At 37.5% G+C, this 27,424-nt stretch overlaps 1 protein-coding gene across 5 annotated transcripts in view; it reads left to right on the forward strand.

The window, feature by feature from the left end:
* WDR33 (WD repeat domain 33) overlaps nt 1-27,424 on the forward strand; it is a 116,461-nt gene that overhangs the window by 77,612 nt on the left and 11,425 nt on the right. For 4 of the 5 annotated variants that reach the window (XM_043488179.1, XM_043488180.1, XM_043488182.1 and 1 more), the window contains 9 exons: nt 19,157-19,283; nt 20,396-20,550; nt 20,639-20,717; nt 21,139-21,249; nt 21,611-21,705; nt 21,913-21,999; nt 22,224-22,363; nt 23,031-23,183; nt 23,815-24,903. In XM_043488179.1, coding sequence (XP_043344114.1) covers nt 19,157-19,283; nt 20,396-20,550; nt 20,639-20,717; nt 21,139-21,249; nt 21,611-21,705; nt 21,913-21,999; nt 22,224-22,363; nt 23,031-23,183; nt 23,815-24,903 — 2,036 coding nt within the window. Of the gene's footprint in view, nt 1-10,361; nt 11,366-19,156; nt 19,284-20,395; nt 20,551-20,638; nt 20,718-21,138; nt 21,250-21,610; nt 21,706-21,912; nt 22,000-22,223; nt 22,364-23,030; nt 23,184-23,814; nt 24,904-27,424 lie in introns of those variants that run through there. The other variant, XM_043488184.1, reaches the window with a different exon arrangement.

Raw genomic sequence — 27,424 nt, forward strand, 5'->3', positions numbered from 1 at the left:
TATTTTTCTTTCCTCTTCCAAGTCTTTTTTTAAATTATATTTTTTAATTGAAGGATAATTGCTTTATAGAATTTTATTGTTTTCTGTTAAACATCAACAAGAATCAGCCACAGGTATACCCATGTCCCCTCCGTCCTGAACCTCGCCCCCATCTCCCTCCCCGTCCACAATTCTAGATGGTTAGAGAGTCCCTATTTGAGTTCCCTGTAAGCATTGCATTATTATAGTGCATAAAAAAGTATCCCCCTGATTCATGAGGTAGTTCTTACAGGTTTGTAATTTTAAAAGTGGTAACTTTTAAAACCAGATACTTTAGAACATTTGCTCATGCAAGTCTGGAGATAATCTTTTTAAAATCTGAAGGTCTTCAGAATAAAATTTGCCTCCTAGGAAACTGCAGAATATGCTTTTTCTGTTGTATTTTACCTTGAATAATAAACTGAGTATTTGCCTTAACACTGAATCATTTGGTAACACATTTATCATTTGGTAACAGCTTAGTAAGTTTTAATACTGGAAAAGTTAGATTTGTAATTAAGACTTTATTAAAAGTATAGAGCACATTTGGATAGTGTTACATGATAAGAGAATTCAAAATGTTTAGCTCCATTAGACAAGACACATTGTAGGTAAACTAGTCTCTTCATGTGATATTACTAGTTCTGCCATTGGTGTATAGAATTTTCCTGTAGATACAAAGAATATAATCACATTTTGTCATTAAAATCTTCATGCTAGCTTTGAAAAACCTTTAAGAAAGAATTTAGATCGCAAAACTTTTGACATCTTGATGCTTTTAGTAGAGCAGTAGAAGCATAAAAAATATGGTTGATCTGGACCAAGCTAAGGATGATAACTTTTCAAAATAAGGTTTTTTCTTAAAGACCATTAAACGTCAAAAAATGAGTTAAAAAAAAATGTGTTTAATTGTGGTTTTAAACACTCTATAATGAACTATTATTTAGATTTTATTTAATAAGTACAGTAAATATTTTTGCATGGGAAAGAGTATTCCAGAGTTATCAGATTTCAAGATTGATAGGGAACTTACTATGGTACCATTTTTAATCTGTGTGTAAGTTACATGTAGATGCCAGAATATATCTCCTTGTAATTTAGGCACAAAGGTTTATGATATGTTCTCTTGATTTAAAGTAACCTTGATTTAAAGGTTTTATAATTTATCTGGGCAGCATTCCACTTTCATGATCCCCACAAAATTGACTCTTCCTGTTATTTACTGTAACCAGTAGATTTGCATTTATGTTTTCTTTGTAGCTATCCACCTACCAGAAGTACCAGAATAGTACAAGTATACTATTGTCTTTTCATAGTCAATGATGTGTGCAAATCTTATTTGTAACGTAATTTTTTTCTATAAAAAACGGAGGGGTAAATTCTCTGGTTGGTGTATTGTTACCTTTAAAATATAGGAGAATATAGTGTAATTGCTATTTCCAGTGGTTAAGGGACAAGGAAGAAGAAATCATTAATGTTACTGAACCTCCTTCTAGCTGTTCCAAAATTCTGGGTACAGTTGCAGTTTCTACTTGGGCAGTCTTTGTTTTTCCTCCAGAGTACCTTAAACATTACTCACTTGAGAGCAGCAGGTGTGGCTTTGAATCCCAGCTCTGCAGCTGGGCAAGTCAGTCTCTTCTGTATGCGTTTCCTCCTCCGTCAAGTGGGGCTGATGACACCTACCTCACAGGGTTGTTGTGAGGGTCCCAGAAGCACATGGAAGGCACTTCTCATGTTGTAGGGTTGACGCAAATGTTTGTCGCTTAGATCATGCATGTACTAGGCAAGGTGGGAAAAGCATGGAGGATGTAAAGAACGTCACATTTAAGTTAATTTGGTTTACGAGGAGGTTAAAATTGATTAGGAAAGATACTATAAAGGGTTTGTTTATGAGGCGATTACTAGATCAAGAAATGGGATGGGTTATATAAGATTATCCTATTTCGGTAGTGATTCTTAGGTTTAGAAGTGTCATTGATACAATTAATTGTATTGTAAGCCATATTTAAATAAATAACATTCTACTGAAATGGAAGTATGACTTATTTTTTGAAGCTTTATTTATATAAGTCCTCATCCTTTATTTCCGCTGTCATCTTAGAACCACAGCACTACCTTAGCAGTTGTTCACTTCTGTTATTCCCCATGCACTGTCTCCAAAGTCCTGTTCTTTCCCTTTTTTTGGTTGCTTGTTTGGGTTTTGGATAGGTACTACATTTGAATCCTTCCTGAGAATCACTGGGCTTCCCTGGTAGCTAAGCTGATAAAAGAATCCGCCTGCAATGCAGGAGACCCCGGTTCGATTCCTGGGTCAGCAAGATCCCCTGGAGAAGGGATAGGCTACGCATCTACTCCAGTATCCTTGGGCTTCCCTGGTGGCTCAGCTCGTAAAGAATCCTCCTGCAATGTGGGAGACCTGGGTTTGATCTCTGGGTTGGGAAGATCACCCGGAGAAGGGACCAGCTACCCACTCCAGTATTCTGGCCTAGAGAATTCCATGGACTGTATAGTCCATGGGGTTGCAAAGACTCAGACACGAATCACTAGCTGGTTTTTTGAGTTCTGGCTAGGAAAATTTATATTTGGTGAATATATAAAATATACTGAGATATTCCATAGATACAGCAGAATATTTTTTCCCAACCTTATTACTGCTAGGTTTATAATATCTTGAAAAAAATATAAAGGCCAAAAAAATGATACATCTCTGTGGTGTGAGTTATTTGAGCATTTTAAATAGACATTTTACTTTAGATCGAAATCACATTCTCCAGTTTTAGAGATGTTTATATAAGTAGCAATGTGGTCACATTATAAGTCCTTATTCTGTTTTTCTTTAGTCTTTGATTTTCTGCTTTTATTTTTGCATTTTCTGAAAATTAGTAGTAAATGAAAAGTCATTCTTCAAGCACAGTAAGGTTGAGAAACCTTCATTCTGCCACATTACTTTTATTTGTGTTTGGTGTGATGGCTGAAGCTGAGAATTAAATACCAGAAACTTGAGAACTGCGTGGTCCCACACTCTTCACCATCACACTGGTCCCATAGAGGACAGACAGGCAGTGTTGCTGCAGATACCTGCTCACCAACATTTTCTCTCTGGGAAACACTGATGACACGACTTAGTGTGGTTGACTGGCAAAAAAATCCATAAACTGTGGTTGTGCATATACACAAATGTGTTCAAAATACAATCAAGAGACTGGAGCCCACTATCAGTATTTACCTTTTAAGAGGTGTCCTCAATAGTTAAAATGGGTTTATGTTGACTTTTCCACATCTTGTCCTGTCACCAGAAAGATTACAAATGATGAATACAAATTCAGGCTGACTTCATAACACTTACTGAACCTACATGTGGATATCATTTGCAACCTTGGCTTTGTTCACAGCACCATTCCCTAACCAACCAGGCTGAAGACCACATGCAACATTAAGATGCATTTTTTTCATCAGTCATGCATGGCAACAAGTATATTCTGTGTAACACATGGAGGTGAGCTTTGGAGAGAATTGTAATGTCTGGATTCACACATTCCCACCCTGTGCCACATGGAAGGCTGAGATCTGTGATACCTCAGTGTTGTGGGAAGGGAGGGGTGGAATGGTAAGGAAAGAACTGGGTGGGATTAATTTTGAAACTTTTCTCTAGAATTTTCCACCTTTTACAAAGGTAATAAAGGTTCATAAAAAGTTCAAGCACTTAGAAATAAAAAGTCAGTGTCTTATCTCTCCTCACCTTGAGAGGTAATCACTATTTCATTCATAATTTGGTGTGAATGTTTCCGCAACTCTTATGCATATATAAAAAGTCGTTGAAGAAAACCTACTAAAATGAGACTATACTACATGTACTGTTTGGCTATTTGCTTTCCTCACAACACAGTATATCATGATCATCTTTTCATGTTGTTACTATTCCAGTCTTCTCAGGTAACTGCTCTATAACATTTCATAGCATGTATGTCTCATAGCTTATTTCACCATTATCATTGATAGACATTTAGGAATTGCAAGAAGTTTTCACATAGTTGTGCACCAAGCTTCCTGTACCTTTATGGTTGTTCCCACTCATGTAAATTTTCCTTTACGATAGAATCCTAACAGTAAACTTAATGGATCAGAGTATGAACATTCAAACTTTCTTTGGAAAGATACTTCTGAGATTTCCTCACCATCCTGGAGTCATTAGTGATTAACAATGTTATTATGGTCCAGCCAAAAATTATAGATTCTGTAGGCTTAACATTTTAGAAAATTTCTACCATTTAAAAATGTAAGCTTATTTTATTTACGTTTGTTTTGGGAGTTCTTTTTTACCATGCCTCGAGACAGGTGGTTTCTTAATTAGTTCCCTGACCAAGGATAAAACTCACTCGCCCTGTAGTGGAAACTCAGAATCTTAACCAGTGGACTACCAGGGTAGTTCCTAAGCTTATTTTAAAAATTTATAAATAAAATGTACATGTAAAATTTTCTCCAGCCCCATAGAGTGATGGAATTTGGACAGTCCTTTTAAACTGTTTATTCCTGTGGTTACCATCAGAATTTAAAATAATACATTTCTTGGTATATCTGTGTGACACAGTACCTGTTTGCTTCCTATCATGAAAGGTGAAGAATTTCAAGTACTGACACCACCAGTCATGCCTTTGTTATGAATTATGGTTGCTTTGATAGTTTCTCGTATAGCTTTCAACATTCTTAGTTCTTTATTTTGGGGGGCCATCACCTTTATACAACATTCTTTGACTCACCAATTTGTTACCTAAGGAAATCTATGCCCTCAATGTCTTTATACCTTTTTTCTTTTATCTGTCTTTATTTAAAAATGAATACTTAAAAAAAAAAAAAAACACTGCCAAGGATTTATAACTACTGAACATTCTAAAAAAAATAAAAAGAAACCAATAAGTAGAATTGTGACTATGAATGATCCTACTGATCTCAGAAACAAATAGTGTTATCAGATTTATAATAAACTGTGGCAGTTAAAAGTTGTCCTACTTGAATGTCAAGATCAAGTGAGAGTCTGTTTTCTTAACCATTGTCTTATAAACTGTTAAAATAATGTCATGATTTAGTTTTTTTAAAATTTCTAATTACTTTTCTTTCTTAATGGCACTAAAAGCCTTTATCATAGGAAGTTTTTAAATTCTGTGGTGACAGTAAATGTTTTGTTTTTGCTTTTGAAGATACTTTTCACCTGGTTCTCTGACTTCTTGCTCTAATTTGGACTGATTGTCTTCTGTGCCTGCGACGACAGACACACTGGGATTTTTTTTGCCTTTCCTTATTAAGTCCACTCACTGCCTCCCAGTTTAGTTAAAGATACACTCTGCTCACCACCTTCAAACAGTGCTTGAGAGGTTAATACCAAATTTCTTATGTCTGGAGAGGTCTGTAATTTGCCGTCATACTTGACTCATGGTTTGGGTTTCGAATTGTGAATTTGAAATCCTTTTCCCTCAGAATTTTAAAGGCCTCCACTGCCTTCTCTCAGTTCTGCTGATGAGAAGTCATATACTATTCCAGTTCTCTTTATTTTGTATGTAACCTGGCTTTCCCTTCTGAATGTTTTTTAAGTCATCTCTTTTTCTCTGTGGACTTTTTTCTTTTTTAATTTAAATTTCATTTCTTTCGCTCACTTCGATGTGCAATCTCAAATCTTTATTCCATTCAAACCGTTTTTGCCTTTCTTTGATTATCATTTCCCATTATCTCTGCTGTCTTAGGGATCTCAGTGTTCACCTCTTGGAGCTATCTACCTTGTATTACCTTTTCTTTCATATTTTCTGTTTCTGTCCTTTGCTCTAAGAATTGGGGGATTTCTTCTGTTTTATCTTCCAGAATACGATCTTCATTCATGCCCAATCTGATACTCAACCCTTCTGGTGAAGTTTTTATTTTATCCACTGCATGGTTAGTTTCCAGGACCTCCCGTTGGTTCTCTGGTGTTTCCACTTTTAATGGTAGTCTGTTTTGTTGTTTATTTGAAATGCATGTACCCTTTAAAACTCTTCGCATAGTAATTGAGGTGTGTATATGTGTGTTTAGTTTGATTGGTTCTGTTCTTCCTGTTTGTTTTCCCTAGAATCACTTAAGTTTGTTTCTTTTCCTGGTCTTTCTTCCTGTTTGATTTTTCTCAAATGTCCAGTGATCCTTGGTTGGCCAAATATTTGAATGAAAATTTATGTTGGTTAGTAGAAGTTGCAGTCTTTTATTTCTTTTGCAGTTGAGTATGTCGACTTGCCCAAAACACTCCTCTGTCCATAGTAGACCTCACCATAGACTCTGTGTCTGTGCGAGCCACACTCTGAATGGGGAAGAATAATCTTGGAGTAAACAGGCAACTAGCACAGTTGCCAGTGTAAGTGTGTTGTATTCTGAGATGGAGTACTCAGTTTATTTCACTCTTGGTTGGATGGACCTCTGCTCTTCCCCCTCCCCTTTCCTCCTCCTCTCTTATCTAATCTCCCCTCCCCTTTCTTTCTTTTTCACTTCTCCTTTCTTTTTTCCTCTCTCCGGGGTCATAGTGTGGCATTGGCACAAGCTTTGTGCTTTCCTCTCCAACTTTAAGTCCTGTCTGGGATTTCTTCCCAGACTACCTTTTGCTTTGTTTAGAAAGCCATTGTCTGGCTTTAGGTGAATGCAGCTGTTATATATAAATGGGAAGGCAGGAGGAGAAGCCTGGACAAGTTGCTCTATAGAGAGTTCTGTAATTACCCTCATTATAGCATCACAGCCTTTGTCACTGAGCTATCCCAGAGCCTAGAGCCTTTTTTTTTTTTTTAGGCCCCAGCGGCCCATTATGTATTATGGGTTTTGTTTTCTGCCCTGGTTTATTCATCACTGAACCCATCTATTTTTGGAGCATGTCAACATTTATGTTGAAGTTTTTTGACATTTTCATAAAGTTTGTGGTCAGTGACAGTCTTGGAATAAGTACATCTGCTGTAAATTTTGTAAAAGTAATTTAGGAAGGAGCTTGGGTACATAATTTTACTTATTTTATTATCTGTAGTCAAAAGTATTACCTGTTATTCTTAGTTAATTAAAATACAGTCAAAATAATATAATAAAGGCAATGATGACTTCAATTTTGTAGGTCTTCCAGTTCTGAGAGAATAATGGCATTAGATCAAGTCTAATACTTAGGTTGGGTATTGGTAATTAGAACTCATGGGTTATTTGAAGATTGAAATTTAGCAAAATCTTAAGAAGTCTGACTTTTGGGAAGTACTTTCAAATGGAACCATTTTCTGCTTTCCCATACTCTGCCCATGGTAGTGACAGCTCTTGCTGAACAACTAGCTCTACATGGAAATCTCTGTCCTTGTGGTGAGCTTTTTCCAGGCAGAGATTGGATCAAGATAAGAATTTTTATAATTTGACTATTCAAAATGTGTACGAGGCATGGTACTAAGTGCTTCATACATTTCGTTTCATTCTTGAAACTGCCCCCAATAATTGAGTAATCCATTTTACAAATGAAAATATTAAGGTTTAGCAAGGTTATGTAAATTATATAAGGCCAGAACTGGTAAATGACATCTGAGGTTTAAACAGATGGTTTACTACAAATCTTTTTACTATTAACCGTTGTATAGCACATGAACACTAAACATAGTACCTACATAAATTATATTTAATATATCCTTGATTCCAAATAAAACTGTTCTGACACTCTACCTGTGGGCCTCGTGGACAAATCTCACTTTATCTCTTGATTATTTCTTCCAGAGGGAAGTAAATATAGCAGATTGTACGTGAAGTTGAGAATCTGTATGATTCACTCTTGACACTGCTCAGAGAGGGAGGCAAAATAAAACATTGATCTGTTGTTTTCCCCAAGAACACTCTTTTGTTTGTTTTTGAACTTTGGGCTTTTCATCATTCATTCAACAAAGTACAAGTTAGCAAATTTTAAACACCTCCATGAGGAAATCATGGTGTTCTTTATAATATGTTACATTTAATTTGAGCTGTTTTGGATTTTCACCTTTCCTAATAAGCATTACTTGGTTTCCACATTTCTGGAATAGTTATTTTTTTTTTTTTAATTTCTGAGATCTATGAGTGAAATTCTGAAAATTTATTATATGTCTTCATTTATAGTGAGTCTTTGGCTAGATACAGAATTCTGGATTCCAAGCTCTCCCCCTGCCCCGCCCCCACCCTCCCCCCCGCCCCCCCCCCATTTTATCACTAAAAAAACTTTGTTTCTGTGTCTTTTTGCTGCCAGTGTTTTGATGAGAAGTTTTACGGTAGTTGTGGAATGGCCCTCAATTGGGATTTATCTGATATTTTTCCCGTGACTGATTTTGGTGTGGTGTTCTGGAATTTGGGGAGGAAGATCACAGAGGTAAAGTGGCACTTCTGTCACATCAGAATATGAGGTGTATACTGTCAGCATGACTTAATGTTGACTTTGATCACCATGTTGAAGCAGTGTCTGTGAGTTTTCCAGTGTAAGGCGACTTCTTTCCCCCTCCTCCATACAGTTCTCTTTGAAAGGAAGTCATGAAGCACAGCCCACACCTAAAGAATTGGGAATTATGCTCCACATCCTTGAGGGTAAACCTAAGTTGTTTGGAATTTTCATGTGAGTGATTCAGCTGCTCTCCTCCTTTTATTTATATCACCATGAACTAATGGATATATTATTAGATATGTTTTCATTATGATGGAAACTAGGTAACATGACCAAGCTTCCAGTTGAGGTTTTCTCCATTATCTTTTTTCTGCTTTGAAATAGAAATGAAAATGATGATCAAGATCCAATTGGAGTGTACGGCTGTATCTGAATTTCTTTTGTAGAAAAAATTCTTAGTTATAGTTAGAAATTACACAACCTGCAGGGAATCATATGATATACATTTACCCCAGCAGTATTTAGGGGTTCACATAACCTTTTTGCTCTGATCTAGATAAATTTCTTTAACTTTGCCATTGTTACCTTCCTTTCTTCCAAGGCATGGGTAGTAGTAGATGGCAGAATTATATAGGGAACCACATTTACCAAAAGTGTACAAATGTTCCCAAAAAGATTCTGGCTAAACTCAAGAGATTCAGAGTACAGTTGATACTGTGCATGGCTATGATTGCCCTGGGGTTAATAAACTGTACTTTGACCTGGATTATGTGTTGCTTTTATCTATCTAAACTTTCAACTTAAAAAAATGGTCTCTTTAATATGTCCAGCTGGGTGAATCATAGTTTTACCTGTTTTCAGAAGGAAAGCTTACCTTTGAAGTACCCAAAAGTATCATTGTAAATGGTTTTGTTTTTTCTTCTTTAGTAGGAGCTTCAGTTAGGAGTTCTCTTCGTTCTTGGCCAAGGTATCTTCTGGCACTAATAGCTTTATTATTAATGTTGCATAGGACTGCTCTTTCTGGTGGTCCTATTGATTCTTTTAAAGTTTTTTTTTTCTTTTTTTGCCTTTTCTTTCTAATTTTTCAAGCAATGACTATATGCTTTTTTCTTGATCATTTAAAAGAATATTGTACCATCTGTATATTACTATTGAATTATTTATGTGCATAGAAATGTTTACTAGAGAACCTTTGACTAGCTAATTACACACAGACACACACACATACCAGTGTACCCTTTCTAATAAAGGACTTCGCTGCTGGTTTCTGCGCTGTGTGAGACACCGGTTGTCTCCCATCTTGGACAAATAAATGGCTGAAGTGCTTTGTAATATTTATTGTTAACAGTCATCAATGGAGTATATCAGCAATGAGGCTGAAAGAATATTTGGTTGTTGCATTCCTTCCCTTTAATCTTCTTTGATAAATATTCTCCAAAATAGCCTTGTATTTTTTGAATACTTTAAATTTTTAATTGAACTTAAATTATGCACTTAGTCATATATTCTTTTTTTTCCCTTCACTTTGCCAGAAGTAGTTACATGGCATTAATCTTATGTATATTTGATTTCAATTTTTAATGTACTTGACAATTTCTTTTAGGTCAGCTTTTGTCAGTACTATGTAAACACATGGTACAAATGTACAGAAACCATTTTCCTTGCATATGCAAATTAAATATGTAAGTTAAGTAGAAGGTTGGCAAATTTATGATGTATCTACTTCCTATTCCATATGAGTTTTTCTGTTTGTATACTCGATGCTCTTCTGACACTATATCTTCCATAGTTTTTTATAACCTGATAAAGACTTCTGTGTTACCACTCAGCTCTGTCAAACCCTTACCTTTTGGCTTACATATTTATGAATTTTAAAAAGAAGTACACATTACAGATATGGTGCCCTTTTACTTGTTCCTCTCCTGCTCCAAAACTGTCTACTGACCTGAATTTACATTCATCATTTCAGCTAGCATTTCAGAATTTTGCAGATTGGTCTTTGGAGGGACTTGGAAGTATTCTGAGGAAGAAAGACTCACAGTCACATTCTCACCTACAGATGTGTAATATACATTGAAAGCCTTGTAAGGGCCTCAGACATGGGAAAAAACTTGTCAATTTTTAAAATTCAGCATTGCCCAAGCTATTTGACCAAAGAAACCCTTCACCCATGATTCTGTGCACTGTTGTTGCTTAGAAAATGCTTTGTGTAAGCACTGCCTAGAGGTGTACACTTTCCAAAATTTACTTGCCATTTAATTTTATAGTTCTTTTTACTAACGTACCTTTCTGGATTTAAATGACAAAGATAGTAATTACTCTCAATTGATGTTCAGTGTTGGATCAAGTTTAAAATTCTACAAAAAAGGAAGGTAAAAGTGCTAATAAATTGCATATTCATTGACCAATGTACAGGTAACTTAATGTTCCTTAATTTTTAAAATTCTTAATTCTGCTGATCTGCTGAAATGTCTGGCTATGGACCATGGCTACACATTCCCTTTGCCTTAAACTAATCTGTTATATTTTCTGTTCTTGTGGCTGAAAGTAGCTTGAGTTTGTTGTTAATGTTTGACACACTTTCTTGAATAGCAGTTCTTCAACTGTTAACGTTGTACAAAGTGGTACTTGAATTTTGTTTGCTTTTTTCCTTCCTGTATTAGAAAATCTTGGTGCTTTTTGTAAGCTATGTATGAAAGAAAACTTAAGATTTGTTCATATAATGATCTGATCCAGGAAAAATAAAATGGGAAAATGGACACTATTTCTGACCTTCAAATAAAATTCTGTATCTTGCTTTTCAGACTGTTCACCAAGCCTTGGGACATATGCTCTGTCTTAAGGCAGGGCTGTTTACCCATGTGGGCTGATAGGTCCCTTAGGGTCTGGTGAGGCTGTGGAGGAGAGATGAGGTTCTTGAAAAATGCACAGGGGCACTAAGTTCACATACAGTTTCACAGAGGCTAGGGAACCTCTGGGAAGGGAAGATCCAAAACAGACCTTGTTCCTTTGTTGGCTTCTGGCCTTCACTGCCGGAGAAGGCAGTGGCACCCCACTCCAGTACTCTTGCCTGGAAAATCCCATGGACGGAGGAGCCTGGGAGGCTGCAGTCCAAGGGGTCGCTAAGAGTCGGACACGACTGAGCGACTTCACTTTCACTTTTCATTTTCATACACTGGAGAAGGAAATGGCAACCCACTCCAGTGTTCTTGCCTGGAGAATCCCAGGGACGGGGGAGCCTGCTGGGCTGCCGTTTATGGGGTCGCACAGAGTCGGACACGACTGAAGCAACTTAGCAGCAGCAGCAGCAGCCTTCACTGCACTATACTTTATGATTCTGGGATAGGACATTATTAATAAACAGGAAGGCTCCAGTTTCTACAAAAATAAGCCTAGAGCTGTTCACCACATAGCTAAGGACATCTATCCTGCTATTCCTAAAATTTTAGGATTTATTAAGGAGTCTCTGCATTATATTTCTAGGATAGCCTTTAAAAAAAAAATCTAAACATTTTATCATTAGGAAAAACTTTTTTTCCTGCATTCTGCACCTTATTTCAAGATAGTTATGTAACATTTATTTTAAAAGGTTTTTTGTTTGTTTTGTGGACAGCTATCTCTAAAAAACCTGTATTAGTTTTTGCTGCCTTAATTTCTGTCTATATTCAGAAAACTTTTTTAAGCATTAACTTTCTTGAAAGTTTTTGTGCCTGAACTTTGTGGTTCCACAGATACTTCCCCAGAGTTCAGTTCTGTTTCGTGTGCAGATCACTTGCTTTAGAGATTGAGCACCCGTAGTAGGAGCCCAGTAAGTACTGTTGAGCACCTTTATTTTGAATTAGTGAACAAGTGAAAGATAGATGAATGTGTGAAAGAAGAATCAGGTGGAGTAAGTAAAATTATTGTTAATCTCCCCATTCAGTATAAATTCTAATCACAATTAATGGTTGCTTTTTGCAAACAAGTATTATGAAGTAATAAGCTAAACAATTCTGGATGTCAGACACTGGTTAACCCACAAAGCAAATGCCACCTGTGTCCCAGAGATGCTAATTCTGTCACTGTTCATTTAGCGAGGATCTGGAAGGATTGTTTAGCTACCAAAGAAATGATGCAGAACTCACTGCCCTCAAAACTTAAGTTCTGAGAGTAACCCAGTGTGATTAGATTAATTTGGAATTTCTTTGGGTGGAGTTGGGTCATGGTTGCCACATTTAACAGGACCTTGCTCTTCAAGGTCAGTGTGATTACTTCTCAGTTAAAAGTAATTCTTATTTTGGTGTTTAGGTTTCACCCCTAAATTCTTTTCATATTTTCAAGATGGAAAGGTATTTACAAGTTTTCCTTCTGCACCCTCCTCAGTTACATTTGTGCAAGCAAAATTTGATAAACAATAGAAACTCTTTGCCCCTTTATTTGGATGTTTTATATTTAGTAAGGTGAAGGGAAGATTGGAAATGGGAAGGAGGCAGTACTGGCTACCAGTGGTCAGTGGACTAACCCAAATAGGCCTCAGTTTTCTCTTGTAAAACTTGTACAAGACTTTATAACTTTGCAGGTCTTCACTAGCTCAAGTATTGATTGAAGATAATTTTTTGTTGTTGCTGTTCATTTTATAACTGAGATAGTAAATAAAAATAATGTGGTTATGGAGAAGAAAATTTTTTTAAAATGACTGATTACAGTCTAAATCAGTGTTGTCCAATAGGACTTCTTGTGATGATGGAAATATTCTATATTTATGCTTCCAATATGCTAGTCATTAGTCACATGGGGCTGTTGAGCACTTGAAATGTTGGTAGTGTGACTGAGGGACCTAATTTTTAATCTAAATTAAAACATTTAAATAGCCACATGTGGCTAATAGCTACTATGTTGAACAGTGCAGGTTAAATTCTTAAGGATAAGCATTCAAAAGGAGTCTCACATGCAGATTTATCATGACAGTCTTATATTTCATTTGATGAGTTGCAACTGGGATATATTAGAATTTGGCAGTTGTACCTCCAAGTATCAATATTGAAATCTTTCTTCAAACACAGCCCCCATTTCTAGTTGCTGTCAAATACAGCCAAGCTGGGCTTCCTTGGTGTCTCAACTATAATGCGGGAGACCTGAGTTCAATCCCTGGGTCAGGAAGATCCCCTGGCTGCCTGCTCCAGTATTCTGGCCTGGAGAAGTCCTGAGCAGAGAAGGCTGGTGGGCTACAGTCTGTGTGGCTGCAAAAAGTTGGATATGGCTGAGCGACTAACACTACTACTGCTACTACAACCAAGATACTTCTTACCTTTCTCAGGGATTCTAGAGTTTTTATTTGGCAACCATGTGCCTGCATCACTGGGTTCTTAAAGCTCTGCCATCCTAATGATGATTGTATGTGTTTATTACAGTCCCCTACAAGTCTGCACACTGTTCCTTTATAGTGTATGGAGCAGGTCTGGCGGTGTTGAGAGTTATGAGCCTAAACCTGAAACATTTAAATGTCACTTTAAAAAATACTTGGTCTTTCGTTGTCAAGAAGTTTTTAGTCCTAAAATCTTGAGCCATTAGCAAGATGTTTTTACTACTAAAATATCTAGGTCACTAGGCCAATAAAAAGTTGTCATGTGGATGTATTAATTGCTTTAGCATTAAAAATACTGCATTCTTGAAATTTCCATGTTTGCGGATAACAAAGCACTTTGAATGATTCTGTCCTGAAATTCTGTATCTTTGAAATGATAAAAATTATTGTAAAGGCGTTCTGTAGGGATAATGGTTGAAATTGATAAGCCTTGTGTTTGGGACTCAAGTCATTTTTCCATGAGATAATAATTTATATAAGGTTAAGTTTTTATATATGGCATGCCAGGTCACAAAACCTTTAATATCTTTGAACTTAATTCAGTCATACCAAGTCCAAAAGCTTTCAATGAAACTTTACATTCCCACTGAGGCTCTGAAGTGTATCTCCCTGGGACCCCAGGCACTGGTTAGTTCTGTACTGGCAAACACAGGTGCTAACTGGTGTCAGTCAGTCCCTTGAGTTTTGAATAGAAGGAAATCAGAAGCAGTTGCCGTTATACAAAGTAATAAAAGCACATGTTGGAAATTTCAATCAGTATAAAAGAGTAAATTGCTTCTTAAACCCATACCGTTTCTTCTCCCTGAACTATTATGTTTTCTTATGTTTTCTTCTTTACAAATGGAGCTAAATGACACTTTGCTTTTCTGCTTAAGATTTTAGAAATCAGGTTTATACCCTGTTTAGGTGTACAGTTCTATGAATTTTAACAAATATATGCACGATAACATATGCACGATCAAGATATATAACATTTTTGTCCCTCCAAAAAGTTCCTTCCCACTGCTTCATTTTTGTAACCACCTCCATAATCAAGGTATAAAGGTATAAAGTCACTCAAACATTTCCTCTTTCAGTTCCAACCTCAATTTTAATAGCTGTATTGTATTCAGTTATATTGATGTACCTAAATTTTTCTAAATAGCCCCTCATTGATATAGATTGTTTCCAGTTTTACAATTCAAATAAGGTCCAATAAATACCTTTAAATATAAATCTTGGTGTGCTTTTTACAGCTGCAAACATGGTAGATTCCTACCAGAGGGATTACAGAATTAAAAGCTGTAAGCATATAACATTTTGATTGGGCCAAAAGCCCCTGGAAAGTTGTGCTAATTTCCTTTCAACCAGTTGTGTATAAAGTGTCTATAACTCATTAACAGAATCCTCCTGCCAATGCAGGAGACATGGGTTTGATCCCTGGGTCAGGAAGATCCCCTGGAGAAGGAGATGGCAACTCACTCCAGTATTCTTACCTGGGAAGTGCCATGGACAGAGGAGCCTGGAGAGCTAGTCTGTGGGATTGCAGAAGAATCGAACACAACCTAGTGACTAAACAACTATATTAACACTGTGTCACCAAAATTAATTTTTGCCAATTTGATGGATAAGATATTACCTAGCAAAGTCGCTTGCATTTTTTTCCCATTTTAAAAGCACATCAGAAAGTTCAGACACGCAGAATCTACCCATGTTATTTATGACTAAAACCACAATATTTTAGGAAATGTAGATAGAAAAATCTTACCTTTATTCTCATAATTTCCCATATAATTTTCCTTTCCTGCTTATCTGTATGTACATTTTTATAACAATTATTTATGTGCATTTTTATAATCATCCTTACAGCATATGCACAGTTTGTGCATGTATTGTTTGCTTTTTAAAAGTCCACTTTTATTTTATGAGCATTTTTCTTTGTTCCTAGAAGCTTCATTGCAGTAGTTGTATGTTTCTTCTATTTTTGGACTGTGGCACAGTTGATTTAGTCATTCCACTTCTAAACTGTTTTATACTTTTTTACCAGTATGAACAAGGCTTCAAATACCATGTTTTGAAAATAAGTTTGAAAAAATCCTTTAAAATTATTTTCTTAGGATAAATTTCTACTTGCTTAATTCTTCTGGATCTAAATGTGTCATATTGACAGGAGAGGGTAGAATTTCATTATTTGAAGTAGTTTTTGTCTCTTCATTGGGAATTCAGTAACTTTTTTTCCTGGAGAAGGAATCAGTTGTACATTAGTTTCCTTCTATGCCAGCTCAATTATTTATTTTCTTCTTTTTCATGAAAAATTATGAAAATGACTTATGCTACTTGTAAAGATTTCATAGAGGTAATCCATTAACTAAATTAAAATTTTTAATTGAATCTTTTTCTCTGAAGATCATTTGTTTTCAATATTTTAAAATTACCAAATAATATACAGTGAACTGTCCTTACCCTTGTTCTCTCAGTACCCAGTTCTCATTCTTTGTGGCAGTTAATGTTATCAGATTCTTGAATAGTCTTTCAGACACATTTTATGCATTTTTGAGCAAATGTATGTGTGTCCTCTGTATATGTTTGTGTGTCTCTCTATTTAAGCCACAAATGTTAGCAAGCTACACATACTTTTTGTACATATTTTCTTAGATTATTTGTATTTATTTTTTAAAGTAGATAATATATGTACATTTTTCAAAGATAAAATAATTGCATAGCCCCTCTTGTATTTCAGTACCCTGTCTGAAATACACCGTCCTTTGGTGAGTTTTTCTGCACAGAAAAACAAATATTCAGTAGGAAGGTACATATTTTTGTTTTCCTTTGTAACTCTCAAACTGACCTTTCACATGTGATGAGGCAGTATGTAATGGGCGACAAGAGCAGTGGCTTGGGGGCCAGCTTGCTGCACTCACACATCTGCCCTGCCACATATCGAGTGTATAATTTTGGGCAAGCTAGTTAGCCTATCTGTGCTTTGTAATCAGATGTAAAATTATGGCTCAGTGAGAAGGAAATGGCAACCTACTCCAGTATTCTTGCCTGGAGAATCCCATGGATGGAGGAGCCTGGAGGGCTACAGTCAGTGGGATCACAGAGAGTTGGATACGACTGAAGTGACTGAGCAATACATACTTTGCTTAGAATAGCACCACACGTAAGGAGTATATGTGTTTGCTAGTGGTATTATTTTTATTATTAGGGACAGTGACCAATAAAATAATATTCAATCAGTCCAGATCAATTTGACTTATATTAGTTACATAAATGAGTATGGGTAAGTTCATTTAACAAAAACGGATGAATGGGATTTCTCACTTGTTTGAATTCTATTTAAATATTTTAGAAAACTTCCAAAAACAAAAGTAAAGCAACTAAAATATACTTTGCTGTTCCTTTCTTATGGGTTGATAGGGTTTTTTTATTTTTTGTTTTTTTTTTGGTTTGTTTTTGCATATACGTTTTTAAACAGATATACTTTCTTTATGTAGTAAAAGTGTCTCAGAGAAAGTGAGGTAGAGGTGACTGCTGAGAATATGAACTTTTTTGCACAGTGCATCACATTTTAAAAAATGCTTTCTCATGTGCTTTCTACTCAAATTTGATAAAAATACATATCTATACAATATTTAATTTTAGGTGACAGTGACCCATAAAGTTTTAAAATTCTCTGGCCATATCTTTTAAGGATAAAATTGTTAATGACATTTAAAGTTCTTAAGGCAAACAAGGGTCTGGGAGCTTGAATTATATTTCTATCCAATTTTTCCATCCTCAGTTCTTAATAAAAAAAATTAAGGGAACAACAAAACCTCTTTTCCTTTTCTGTTTGTTGGTTACAAAATAATATATATTTATTGTAGGAAATATAAAAGCAGAAGACAGAGAAATAATTACCTTGAAATTACTATTCAGTTTAATATTGTAACAGCTTGGTATCTAGGCTGCTTGCCTTTTTTCTCTATGTAGCTGTGCACACACAGTCCCTCATGTTATTAATTTGTTTGCCTTCTACAGTGATGGCATCAGGAATGCTATACACAGTTGTTTTTTTTTTAAATAAACTTAGTATCATGATCATTTTAACCATGCTGTTATCTATAAAATCATTTATAATAGGTGTATCATATTCCATTGAGCACATATGCCATACTGAAATTTAATTTGTAGTATATTTCCTACTCAAGAACATTTAAAAATAAACTATATCAGTAAACATCCTTACAAATCAAATTTTATGGACACACATTATGTCCTTAGGATCATTTCTGAGACATGGAGTTACTGGTTGTAGGACATACACTTTTTTCATGCTTTTTCATACACATTGCCAAATTGCTCTCCAGATAGTTGGTATCTTCCGAGTGCTTGCTAGCACAGGGATGGTCTCTAGTTAAGTCCTTGCCTATTTGAGGTGCGAATTCCCTTTCTGCATGGTGTATATTTCACTCTCCAGTGCCTCTAGAACCATCTCTTCCTTCCTTCCTTTCCGATTTTTCTGTTCTTCTGTAGCCTTCCTCCTTCCCACTTCATAGAAGCCAGATTTGATCCAGGTTAGAGAAGGAGCTATTTCAAGTGCTGTTTACCTCTCTCCACTTGCTTCTTAGGGCATTTGCTATATAAAATACTATTGAGGCTCTTTTTGTATAGCAACCAAGTTTTCGAAAATCATGCTCATTTTTTTTTTCAGTTTGTAAATTCTGATTTTTGCTTTAGTGATTTTTAGTAAGTTAGTCTATTACACTTGTGAAGTAATCACAGTGGTTAAGAGAACTACTATCCCTAATTCAGGAGACTGGTTTCAGGTTCCAGCTCCTGTTCTTGTTGAGGAGAACAGCTTTCCTCAGGATTTTGTGAGGATTTAAAGAAGTGATGCTTGTAAGTGCTTCATACACTGCCTATCATATAGTGAGCACTTGATTGTCTAGCTTTTATTATCATCTCATCTGACATAAGTGTGAGTGAAGCAGGGATTATTTTTCTCATTCTATATTTCAGGAAATGGGATCAGAAAGGTGGAATGCTTTTCCTATTGTCACGTCTAGAAAGTGATGATGTCTGGATTTATAACTTTCGATCTGTAGGGACTGCTGCAAGTGGGAAAGCTAAAGTGAACAAGAGTTGTTTCTAATAATTAGGATAATACATAGAAGATCATGAAAAGTTTGAAAAGCTTTATATACAGGGGCCTGAGAGGTAAAGCTTCCAAAAAAGTCTTGACTGGCCTACCAGCAAGTAGGTGAGAATAATTCCAGAAGAGAAATGGTTCCTGTGCATTGTGGCCTAGAAGGGGAGGTTGCATTTTAAAGTTTAAGAAGACTGAGCACTAGGATCAGAACATTTAATAGATGTCTCTACTTTGGTTTAAATTAGAATGGAGTCCTGTTTTAAATGTCTATGCTGATTAGGTTTTTATCTTAACTTGTTTCCGACAGGGCACGGTGCTGATGTGAAGTGTGTAGACTGGCATCCAACAAAAGGGTTAGTTGTTTCAGGAAGTAAAGATAGTCAACAGCCAATCAAGTTCTGGGATCCCAAGACTGGGCAGAGTCTTGCAACACTGTAAGTGATAGGAACCCCACCTTGATCCTTAAAAAAAAAGAGAGCAAAGCTGACTGAATTGTTAACTATTAGCCTTCTTTCCTCTCATGTATTCCTGAAACAGTGTAGACAATAGATGGACTCTTATCTATAGGCCTTTTGTTTATTAAATGTGATTTCTCTCTAAATTCCTCATAAAGTCAGGCTTGATGTTTGTTCTCCCATATACATGTAAATTTAATTTGGGTATCGTGGGGTAAGGGGTAGGGAGGAGGTGGTTATTACTACTACTCTAGATTTCTCATAATATTGATACACTTGGCACTGTATGGAGTTGATATGTGTGCCACGTGTTAGACAGCCCACCTTTCTCCTTCTCACTACAGCTCTTCAGAGAGAGACGTTTTCCCTCCGTTTTTAAATCAGTTCTCATTTTTTTGCCTGAGGTGTTTAGTTACAATAAAGCCATATCATAAAATTTTCTCTTTGACTCATCTGTGAGCATTCACAGTTCATGTAATATGTTGTTGATTTTTTTTTTTCTCCCCTACTAAGCAGCTGTTTCCTAGTCCCTCTGATTGAGAACTGAGCCATGTCCAGAGTGAGCTGGTTGGCAGCAAGGCTGCCTGGTTGCACAGCTCCAGTGGCCACAAGCAAACAGAACACCTTGTGAATGGTGCTCCTAGGAGATGTGTATTGTGCAGGCCTCAGCAGTTGCAGAGTCTTTAGTTCCAATTAACCCTCAAACTATCTCAAGTTCTTTTTTAATGTTTGACTTAATAAGAGCAGCTTATTGAATTTCTAAAATTTAATGAGCTTTATTGAATATTAATTTATGTGTTCAAGTGTTTCCTTGCTTCACAGATAAAGTTTTCTACCCAGTTGAAGTTCTGCTGCTGTTTTAAATTGGTCAGTAAAAACTGCTTAGATAATGGACATTATTTTTGTCTTTGACCTATTTCTTTCATGTATATTTTAACTGTAGTCCTGTAATGTTACATGCTTTATTACTTCTAGGCCAAACTTTTTGCCAACTTGACTACCATGTACTTTTCAAGAAAAATAAATGACCATTGATTTAGACTTGTTTTGAATTCTGACCCAGGATTATTTTCTTGGTTCTTTGTTTCTAGTCATGCCCATAAAAACACAGTAATGGAAGTGAAATTAAATCTCAATGGCAACTGGCTACTCACAGCATCACGTGACCACCTCTGTAAACTTTTCGACATCCGAAATCTGAAAGAAGAGCTTCAAGTCTTCCGAGGTCATAAGAAAGAAGCTACAGGTCAGTGACTATGATATACTTCTCATTCTATTACTGTAGAATTCTGACATCTTAATAATTTTGTCTTTCTGTATGTTTTTGTTTACAGCTGTGGCCTGGCATCCTGTTCATGAAGGACTTTTTGCCAGTGGAGGGTCTGATGGCTCTTTGTTATTTTGGCATGTTGGGTATGTGGCACTTTCTATGTAAAGAAGTTGTAAATTGTATGAAGACCACACCCGAAAGTGAAAAAAATGATAGTGTGTTGTATTTTTTTCTAAATGTTCATATGTCCTGTATCTGTAAACCCAGTTTGGAATAGAAAACATAGCACCTCTCTTTTTGGCTACGGAAGTCATAAAGGGAGAGTAAGACCGACTTCCTTGTTTCCTGTGGTAAGGTAATTTCTAAGGCCTTTCCCCTCTGAGGTGCTCTTTGGAAAACTGTTACTGATCACAACTGGGTACCTCTGAAACATGTGGAATTGACCAGATTCAAAGTTACCAAGTTTGGTAGCTTTGTATTACACTAAAAGAAAGTACCTTCTTTGGTGGAGGAGAAGCTGAATAACTTTTGTGAAAAAGACTGCTTTCTGTGGTGCCCTTACAGAGTAGAGAAAGAAGTAGGTGGAATGGAGATGGCCCATGAAGGAATGATCTGGAGTCTGGCTTGGCATCCCCTCGGACATATTCTCTGCTCAGGCTCAAATGACCATACTAGGTAAGCTCTGTGTCAGAAATGACAAGGAATTGCTGTGTTTATGGAGCAGCTGGAGATAAATGTATATTTAGTTTATTCATAGATGAATGTATTTATTTTCTAACTTAATTTTAAGTACATGTTTGCAGTGGTTTATAAATAATATATTACAAGGAGGTTGAGTATTGAATATGACTTTGTTATTTGAATTTTGTTTTGCCTTCTAATTAAAAAAAATCTTTCTACATTAAAAATTTTTAGAATAAGGCATTTTAAAACTCTGTTGTTTTTGCCAGAGGACTGCTTAGTGTTGTTAAGTGCCCAGAGATACACTAAAACTCTGCTTCTCTCCTCCTCCCTCCAAATACTTTTATTTTGACAGCAAATTTTGGACCCGAAACCGACCAGGTGATAAAATGCGAGATCGATACAACCTCAACCTATTACCTGGAATGTCTGAAGATGGAGTGGAATATGGTGAGGTTCTTGTGTGTTTATTCTTCTTTGAAATATGATAGTCTGTAGTAAAAGTGTTAAGTATTGAGAAGATTATGTAAAATGAATTTTAGTTTTATAGTTTATTGATTTATGAATCTCTAACAATAATTTTTATAAAGTGTTAATTTTATTGGCCCACTACATTTATGAAATCTCTATTGACAATGGCTATATTCCTATTTATAGATGACCTTGAACCTAATAGTCTGGCAGTAATTCCAGGGATGGGAATACCAGAACAACTAAAATTAGCTATGGAACAAGAACAGATGGGTAAGAGAAGTTGTACCTAAACTTTTTCTGTAATTTTACCTGTTTCCTGTAATTGTGATATTAAGTTATTTTGAAAATGTCAAAATGATGTATGTTGAGAAACATTGATAAAAGTGATATAAGCTGTATAATATTTAGAATTTGTTCTTTCAAAAATACATTCACTGATGAGGTGGCCACTTTCTTTCATTTCCTTGGCTAACTGCTTCTCTTCTTGGTTATAGGGAAAGATGAGTCAAATGAAATTGAAATGACAATTCCAGGTTTAGATTGGGGAATGGAGGAGGTGATGCAAAAGGATCAGAAAAAAGTGCCTCAGAAGAAGGTTCCGTATGCAAAGCCTATCCCTGCTCAGTTCCAGCAGGTGAGGAACTCCGCGTGCACCCTCATCCCCTCCCCGTGCCCTCCGCATGCGTGGGGAACTAGTGAGTCTCGCTGAGGTGCAGGGATAGGTTTCCCTTGTATTATCTCATCTGTTGAAGGTATGTCTGGCTGTCCTATAGACTTTCTGGAGCTTTCTTCACATATTTCAGGCATTATTAGACATAGTCTCCATCTGCTGCTTTGCAGTTAGTGCTGAGTTTGTCATGAATCTTCTCTGGATATTCTTTTATTCTCACCTCCTTATTATTATCCAAGTTATTGGAAGAAGAAAAGAGACTTGGAGTGGAAAGAGTATGTTGACCCTCTTCAACATATTTTTTCTGTCTTCCACTTTGTTCCCCCACACAGTGTGCAAAAGTGCACATGCCCTTTTGAAGAGGCAGGCAGGCTTTGCATCTTAATAGCATGTGAAATCTTGCAGCTTTTTCAGCTTAGCAATTTCTACCTAGTAATGTGCTTTGCCTAACTCTATTCCTGTGTCGCTAAGAATTAGAGAATTAGAGTTAGAAATAAAGATAATTCACCAGCTGCACCAACTTGTATTCACCAGGTTGGAATGAGCCGGTGATATTATAGAATGGTTTTCTCATTCTGTCATTATAATTTACACACTTACGGTATACTTTAATGTTCTCTTCATTCCCAAGGCATGGATGCAAAACAAAGTTCCAATTCCTGCCCCAAACGAGGTATTGAATGACAGAAAAGAAGACATTAAATTGGAAGAGAAGAAAAAAACACAAGCAGAAATTGAACAAGAGATGGCCACATTACAGTATACTAACCCACAACTTCTGGAGGTGTGTGACACTTTTGACGGAATTCAAGATGATCTAAGAAAGTAGTGGTTAATGTTTTTTTATTGATATGCTCTTGAGGAGAAGGAAAGGAACTCTCCCATGGGTCAGATGAGCAGTATCATTTCTTATTGCTGCATTAGGAAGCTAGTTTCTAGCAGGATGCTGTTTCTAAGACTTTTAAAACCAGACCAGTCAAGCAATGAGTAGACCTCAGTTGAACATACGTTTTTAATAGACAAGGTAAAACCAACAGTTTTAATTTGGATTCACATATTTATCCATAGATAAAAAGAATTTTCTGTTAGCTTTAGAGCAGTTGGTTTGTTCTTATTTTTCCTACCTTGATAGCTACTTAGAATGATAAAACACTAGTAAATTGTTGGGATTTCCCTGATCAAAATGGATATAAATAGTCCTGGCTGCTGTTTCCCAGCACCTGGAAAGAAACATTTTAGAGTCTGGAAGCCTGAGTACCTTCAGAACATCTGAATGTCATATGGATTCTAATTATTGTTGGGGCCTTAAGAGGTCAATCAATAATGTCTTATGTTTGTTTTGAGATTCCCCAAGCAAAGTAAGTGATAGTAATAATATCATACTTATTAGCATATTTTCCTCTCTTTCTTTCTAGCAACTTAAAATTGAAAGACTTGCACAGAAACAGGCTGAGCAGATTCAGCCTCCTCCTTCATCTGGCACCCCTCTCCTGGGACCCCAGCCCTTTCCAGGACAAGGTCCAATGTCTCAGATTCCTCAAGGTTTTCAACAGCCTCATCCATCTCAGCAGCTGTCAATGAACATGGCTCAAATGGGGCCTCCAGGTCCACAGGGACAGTTTAGACCCCCTGGACCACAGGGACAAATGGGACCACAAGGCCCTCCACTGCATCAGGGAGGTGGGGGGCCGCAAGGATTCATGGGACCACAAGGACCCCAGGGACCGCCCCAGGGGTTGCCGAGGCCTCAGGACATGCATGGGCCCCAGGGAATACAAAGGCATCCCGGACCTCATGGCCCTCTGGGACCTCAAGGACCACCTGGACCCCAGGGTAATGCTGGTCCTCAAGGTCATTTGGGTCCTCAGGGCCCACCTGGCCCACAAGGTCACATAGGCCCCCAAGGCCCACCTGGTCCCCAGGGTCACTTGGGCCCTCAGGGACCTCCTGGTACTCCAGGTATGCAGGGACCACCTGGTCCCAGAGGAATGCAAGGACCTCCCCATCCTCACGGGATACAAGGTGGGCCAGGGTCTCAAGGGATCCAAGGTCCTGTGTCTCAGGGACCTCTGATGGGATTGAATCCAAGAGGAATGCAGGGTCCTCCAGGCCCCCGAGAGAACCAGGGTCCTGCTCCCCAAGGGATGATGCTGGGTCACCCGCCTCAAGAGATGAGAGGACCTCATCCTCCAAGTGGACTGCTGGGACATGGCCCTCAGGAGATGCGAGGTCCTCAGGAGATGCGAGGCATGCAGGGCCCTCCACCCCAAGGATCGATGCTGGGCCCTCCCCAGGAATTGAGGGGGCCTCCAGGCTCACAAGGTCAGCAGGGGCCGCCCCAGGGCTCTTTGGGACCTCCACCCCAGGGTGGCATGCAAGGGCCCCCTGGACCTCAGGGACAGCAGAACCCGGCAAGAGGGCCACATCCATCTCAAGGGCCAATACCATTCCAGCAGCAGAAAACAGCTCTGCTAGGTGATGGGCCCCGGGCCCCCTTCAACCAGGTATTACTTATTTCCAACTTGTAGGCATTACACTTTGGGAAAATACATTCTGCACTGAGGAAGCACTTCCAAGTGCTGTGAAAGGAAGGAACAGCTGGTGTAGACATCTCAAGTAGCGACAGTGGCTTGAGAATAGCATCATGGCTGAAGAAAGAAATAAGAGTAATTAAGTAGATCATTAAATATATTGCAACAGAATCTTTACTCTCAGCCTCTTCCAGAAAAGACGAACTCCTGATTGAATACAGTTCATATTTGTCTCAGGGCTCTAAAAGAGCTGTGGTGCTGAGGAGGGAGCATGGGGAGCTCCAGGTCTATCCTGTTCCCTTTTGTGGGCCCTTTACTTCATAGGCTGGTGTTTCATGGGCTTCCAGATAACTGAGGCACTTGTTGATCTGCCTGCCAGCTCTACTTTTGAGATAGTCTGGGATGTTTAACTCTTGAGTATACTGTAGACTATGTTCTCACTATTTTGATTTCATTGAACTTTTAGAGATGTTAGTTCAGAATTGCGCGTTTTCAAATGGTGACCCTTTGGATGAAATTCTATTCAAGTTGTTTTTAGTTCACATATAAGAATATTTTCAAGAGGAAGTATTTTTGCAGAAATTTTCTTGGCCCTCTTTAGAGAATTCTGTTATTGTCAGCCAAGTTTTTTTTACACCCATTTGCTGAGCTATGCTTGAGAGGTAGTGGAAGTTCAGTTTTCTTGGGCCAAATTACAGAAGGATGCATGGGCATGAGTGGACTGAACACTGTTTGACTCTGTGGTTTTTTATGTTTTACTGAATTTCATAGTCTGAAAGAATTATTTGGGTATGAACAACTTGGTTTGTAACCACAGTGAGTGAATGAACCACTGTTGATTCCCTGGGTCTTCACCTTTTGAAAAGCTCTTGATTCCTGTGGAAGAGGGCCTGCTGTGGATGCTGTGTGTAGAACATACACCACCTGTGTATAGAACATACACCACCTCTGAGTGTCTGTAATGTGAAGGTGACCAGTGGATTCACCTAAATAACTAGGTTATGTTCCTCTTCAGCACATCTTCCAGACGTTAAAAATGGCATAGCAATGAAGAATTTGATGGCATTTGAATCTATTTCCAGAATTTATTGGGCACATTTCAGAACTTAGGATGTTTAATAAATCTAAGTTTACCATCCAGAACTGTCCTAAAACTTAAAAATATTTTATATTTTATTAATACAGTGTATATTTGTGTATGTTTTTTATATTCAGTTCAGTTCAGTCGCTCAGTCATGTCCGACTCTTTACGACACCATGGACTGCAGCACACCAGGCCTCCCTGTCCATCACCAACTCCCGAAGTTTTTATATTATATTTAAATATTTATCATATTTACCTACCTAACCTTATGTTAGTGAATGAACAGTTTTCGTTTTGTAGGCTAAAAATATGATGAACTTTAGCTATCACTTTGAGACTGAAATTATGTAAACATGTCAGATTCCAGAGGACAGGTCTGTGGCGACAATTTAATGTTTATATTGTTTCATATAGTAGAAGATTTTATACAAGAAAAGCAAAAGGGCTCTAAAATTTAATTTACCTGTAGAAATACTGGAGTGAAAATGGAGGATTAATACATTAGAGGGCATTTCACGTCTCAGGGGTTGTCTGATGAAAAGCTTTGCTTGTGTTTCTTATGCTGATATCTGACTTTCTTCACCTTGACCAGGTCAGTTATTTAAATCAGTCGTTCTAATTGGTTAGATTTAATGGAATTGCTTTCAAGTGTTAAGGTAATCACATGAAAAATGTTGAAAAGAGCTGCCCTGCAGTAAAAGGCACAGGGAACGAGGAGTGTGGACACTGCTGGTGGTGAACTCGTGGTGGCAGTTTATGACTGCAGGGCTGTAAGTGAGTCCTGTCAAGGCTGCTCTTGTAGCTAGTTTGGAATGTGGAAGCAGTTTTGCTGTTGATGGTAGGTTCAGTCACTAATGCATTTTTTACATGAAGGAATGACTAGATGTATATTTGATTATTTGTCAGGAGTCCAGATCCACGATCACTGGACAGTGTGGGGAATCAGAATTTAGAAATGCTAGGTAAAAATACAGAGTATCAGGACTAGGGACAAGCTCGGGTTGAGCTCTGGGGCTGCAGAGCGAGGAGGTTATGAGGATCAGAGCAGCAAGTACATGTCAGACAGAAGCTGTGAGAACCCAGGAACCAGAGCTGTGGGTGAGCTGTGGGTGCTGGGCTCAGGGGAGTTAGACAGCAGAGAGAAGGCAGTGAAAGGGGAACACAGTGAGTGAGTGCCCTGCGCATCAGGGGCCCCTTTCCTGCTCTCCTGCTCCCGATCTTTTAAACCTGGTCATAACCTTTTGAGAGGATGAATTATTTTCTGTAGCTGGAAAGGGATCATGGATGCAAGAGCAGAGTTTACCTGTCCTGGAAGGTCTCCAGGTCTTTACTTTTGCCAGAAATTCCATCTCTGTGCAGAGTGTTGTTGTTTTTATGTTATGATTTCCGACTTTCCATTGAGGTTTTGGC

Source organism: Cervus canadensis, chromosome 15 (genome assembly GCF_019320065.1).
Source record: "Cervus canadensis isolate Bull #8, Minnesota chromosome 15, ASM1932006v1, whole genome shotgun sequence".
Classification (NCBI taxonomy): Eukaryota; Metazoa; Chordata; class Mammalia; order Artiodactyla; family Cervidae; genus Cervus; species Cervus canadensis.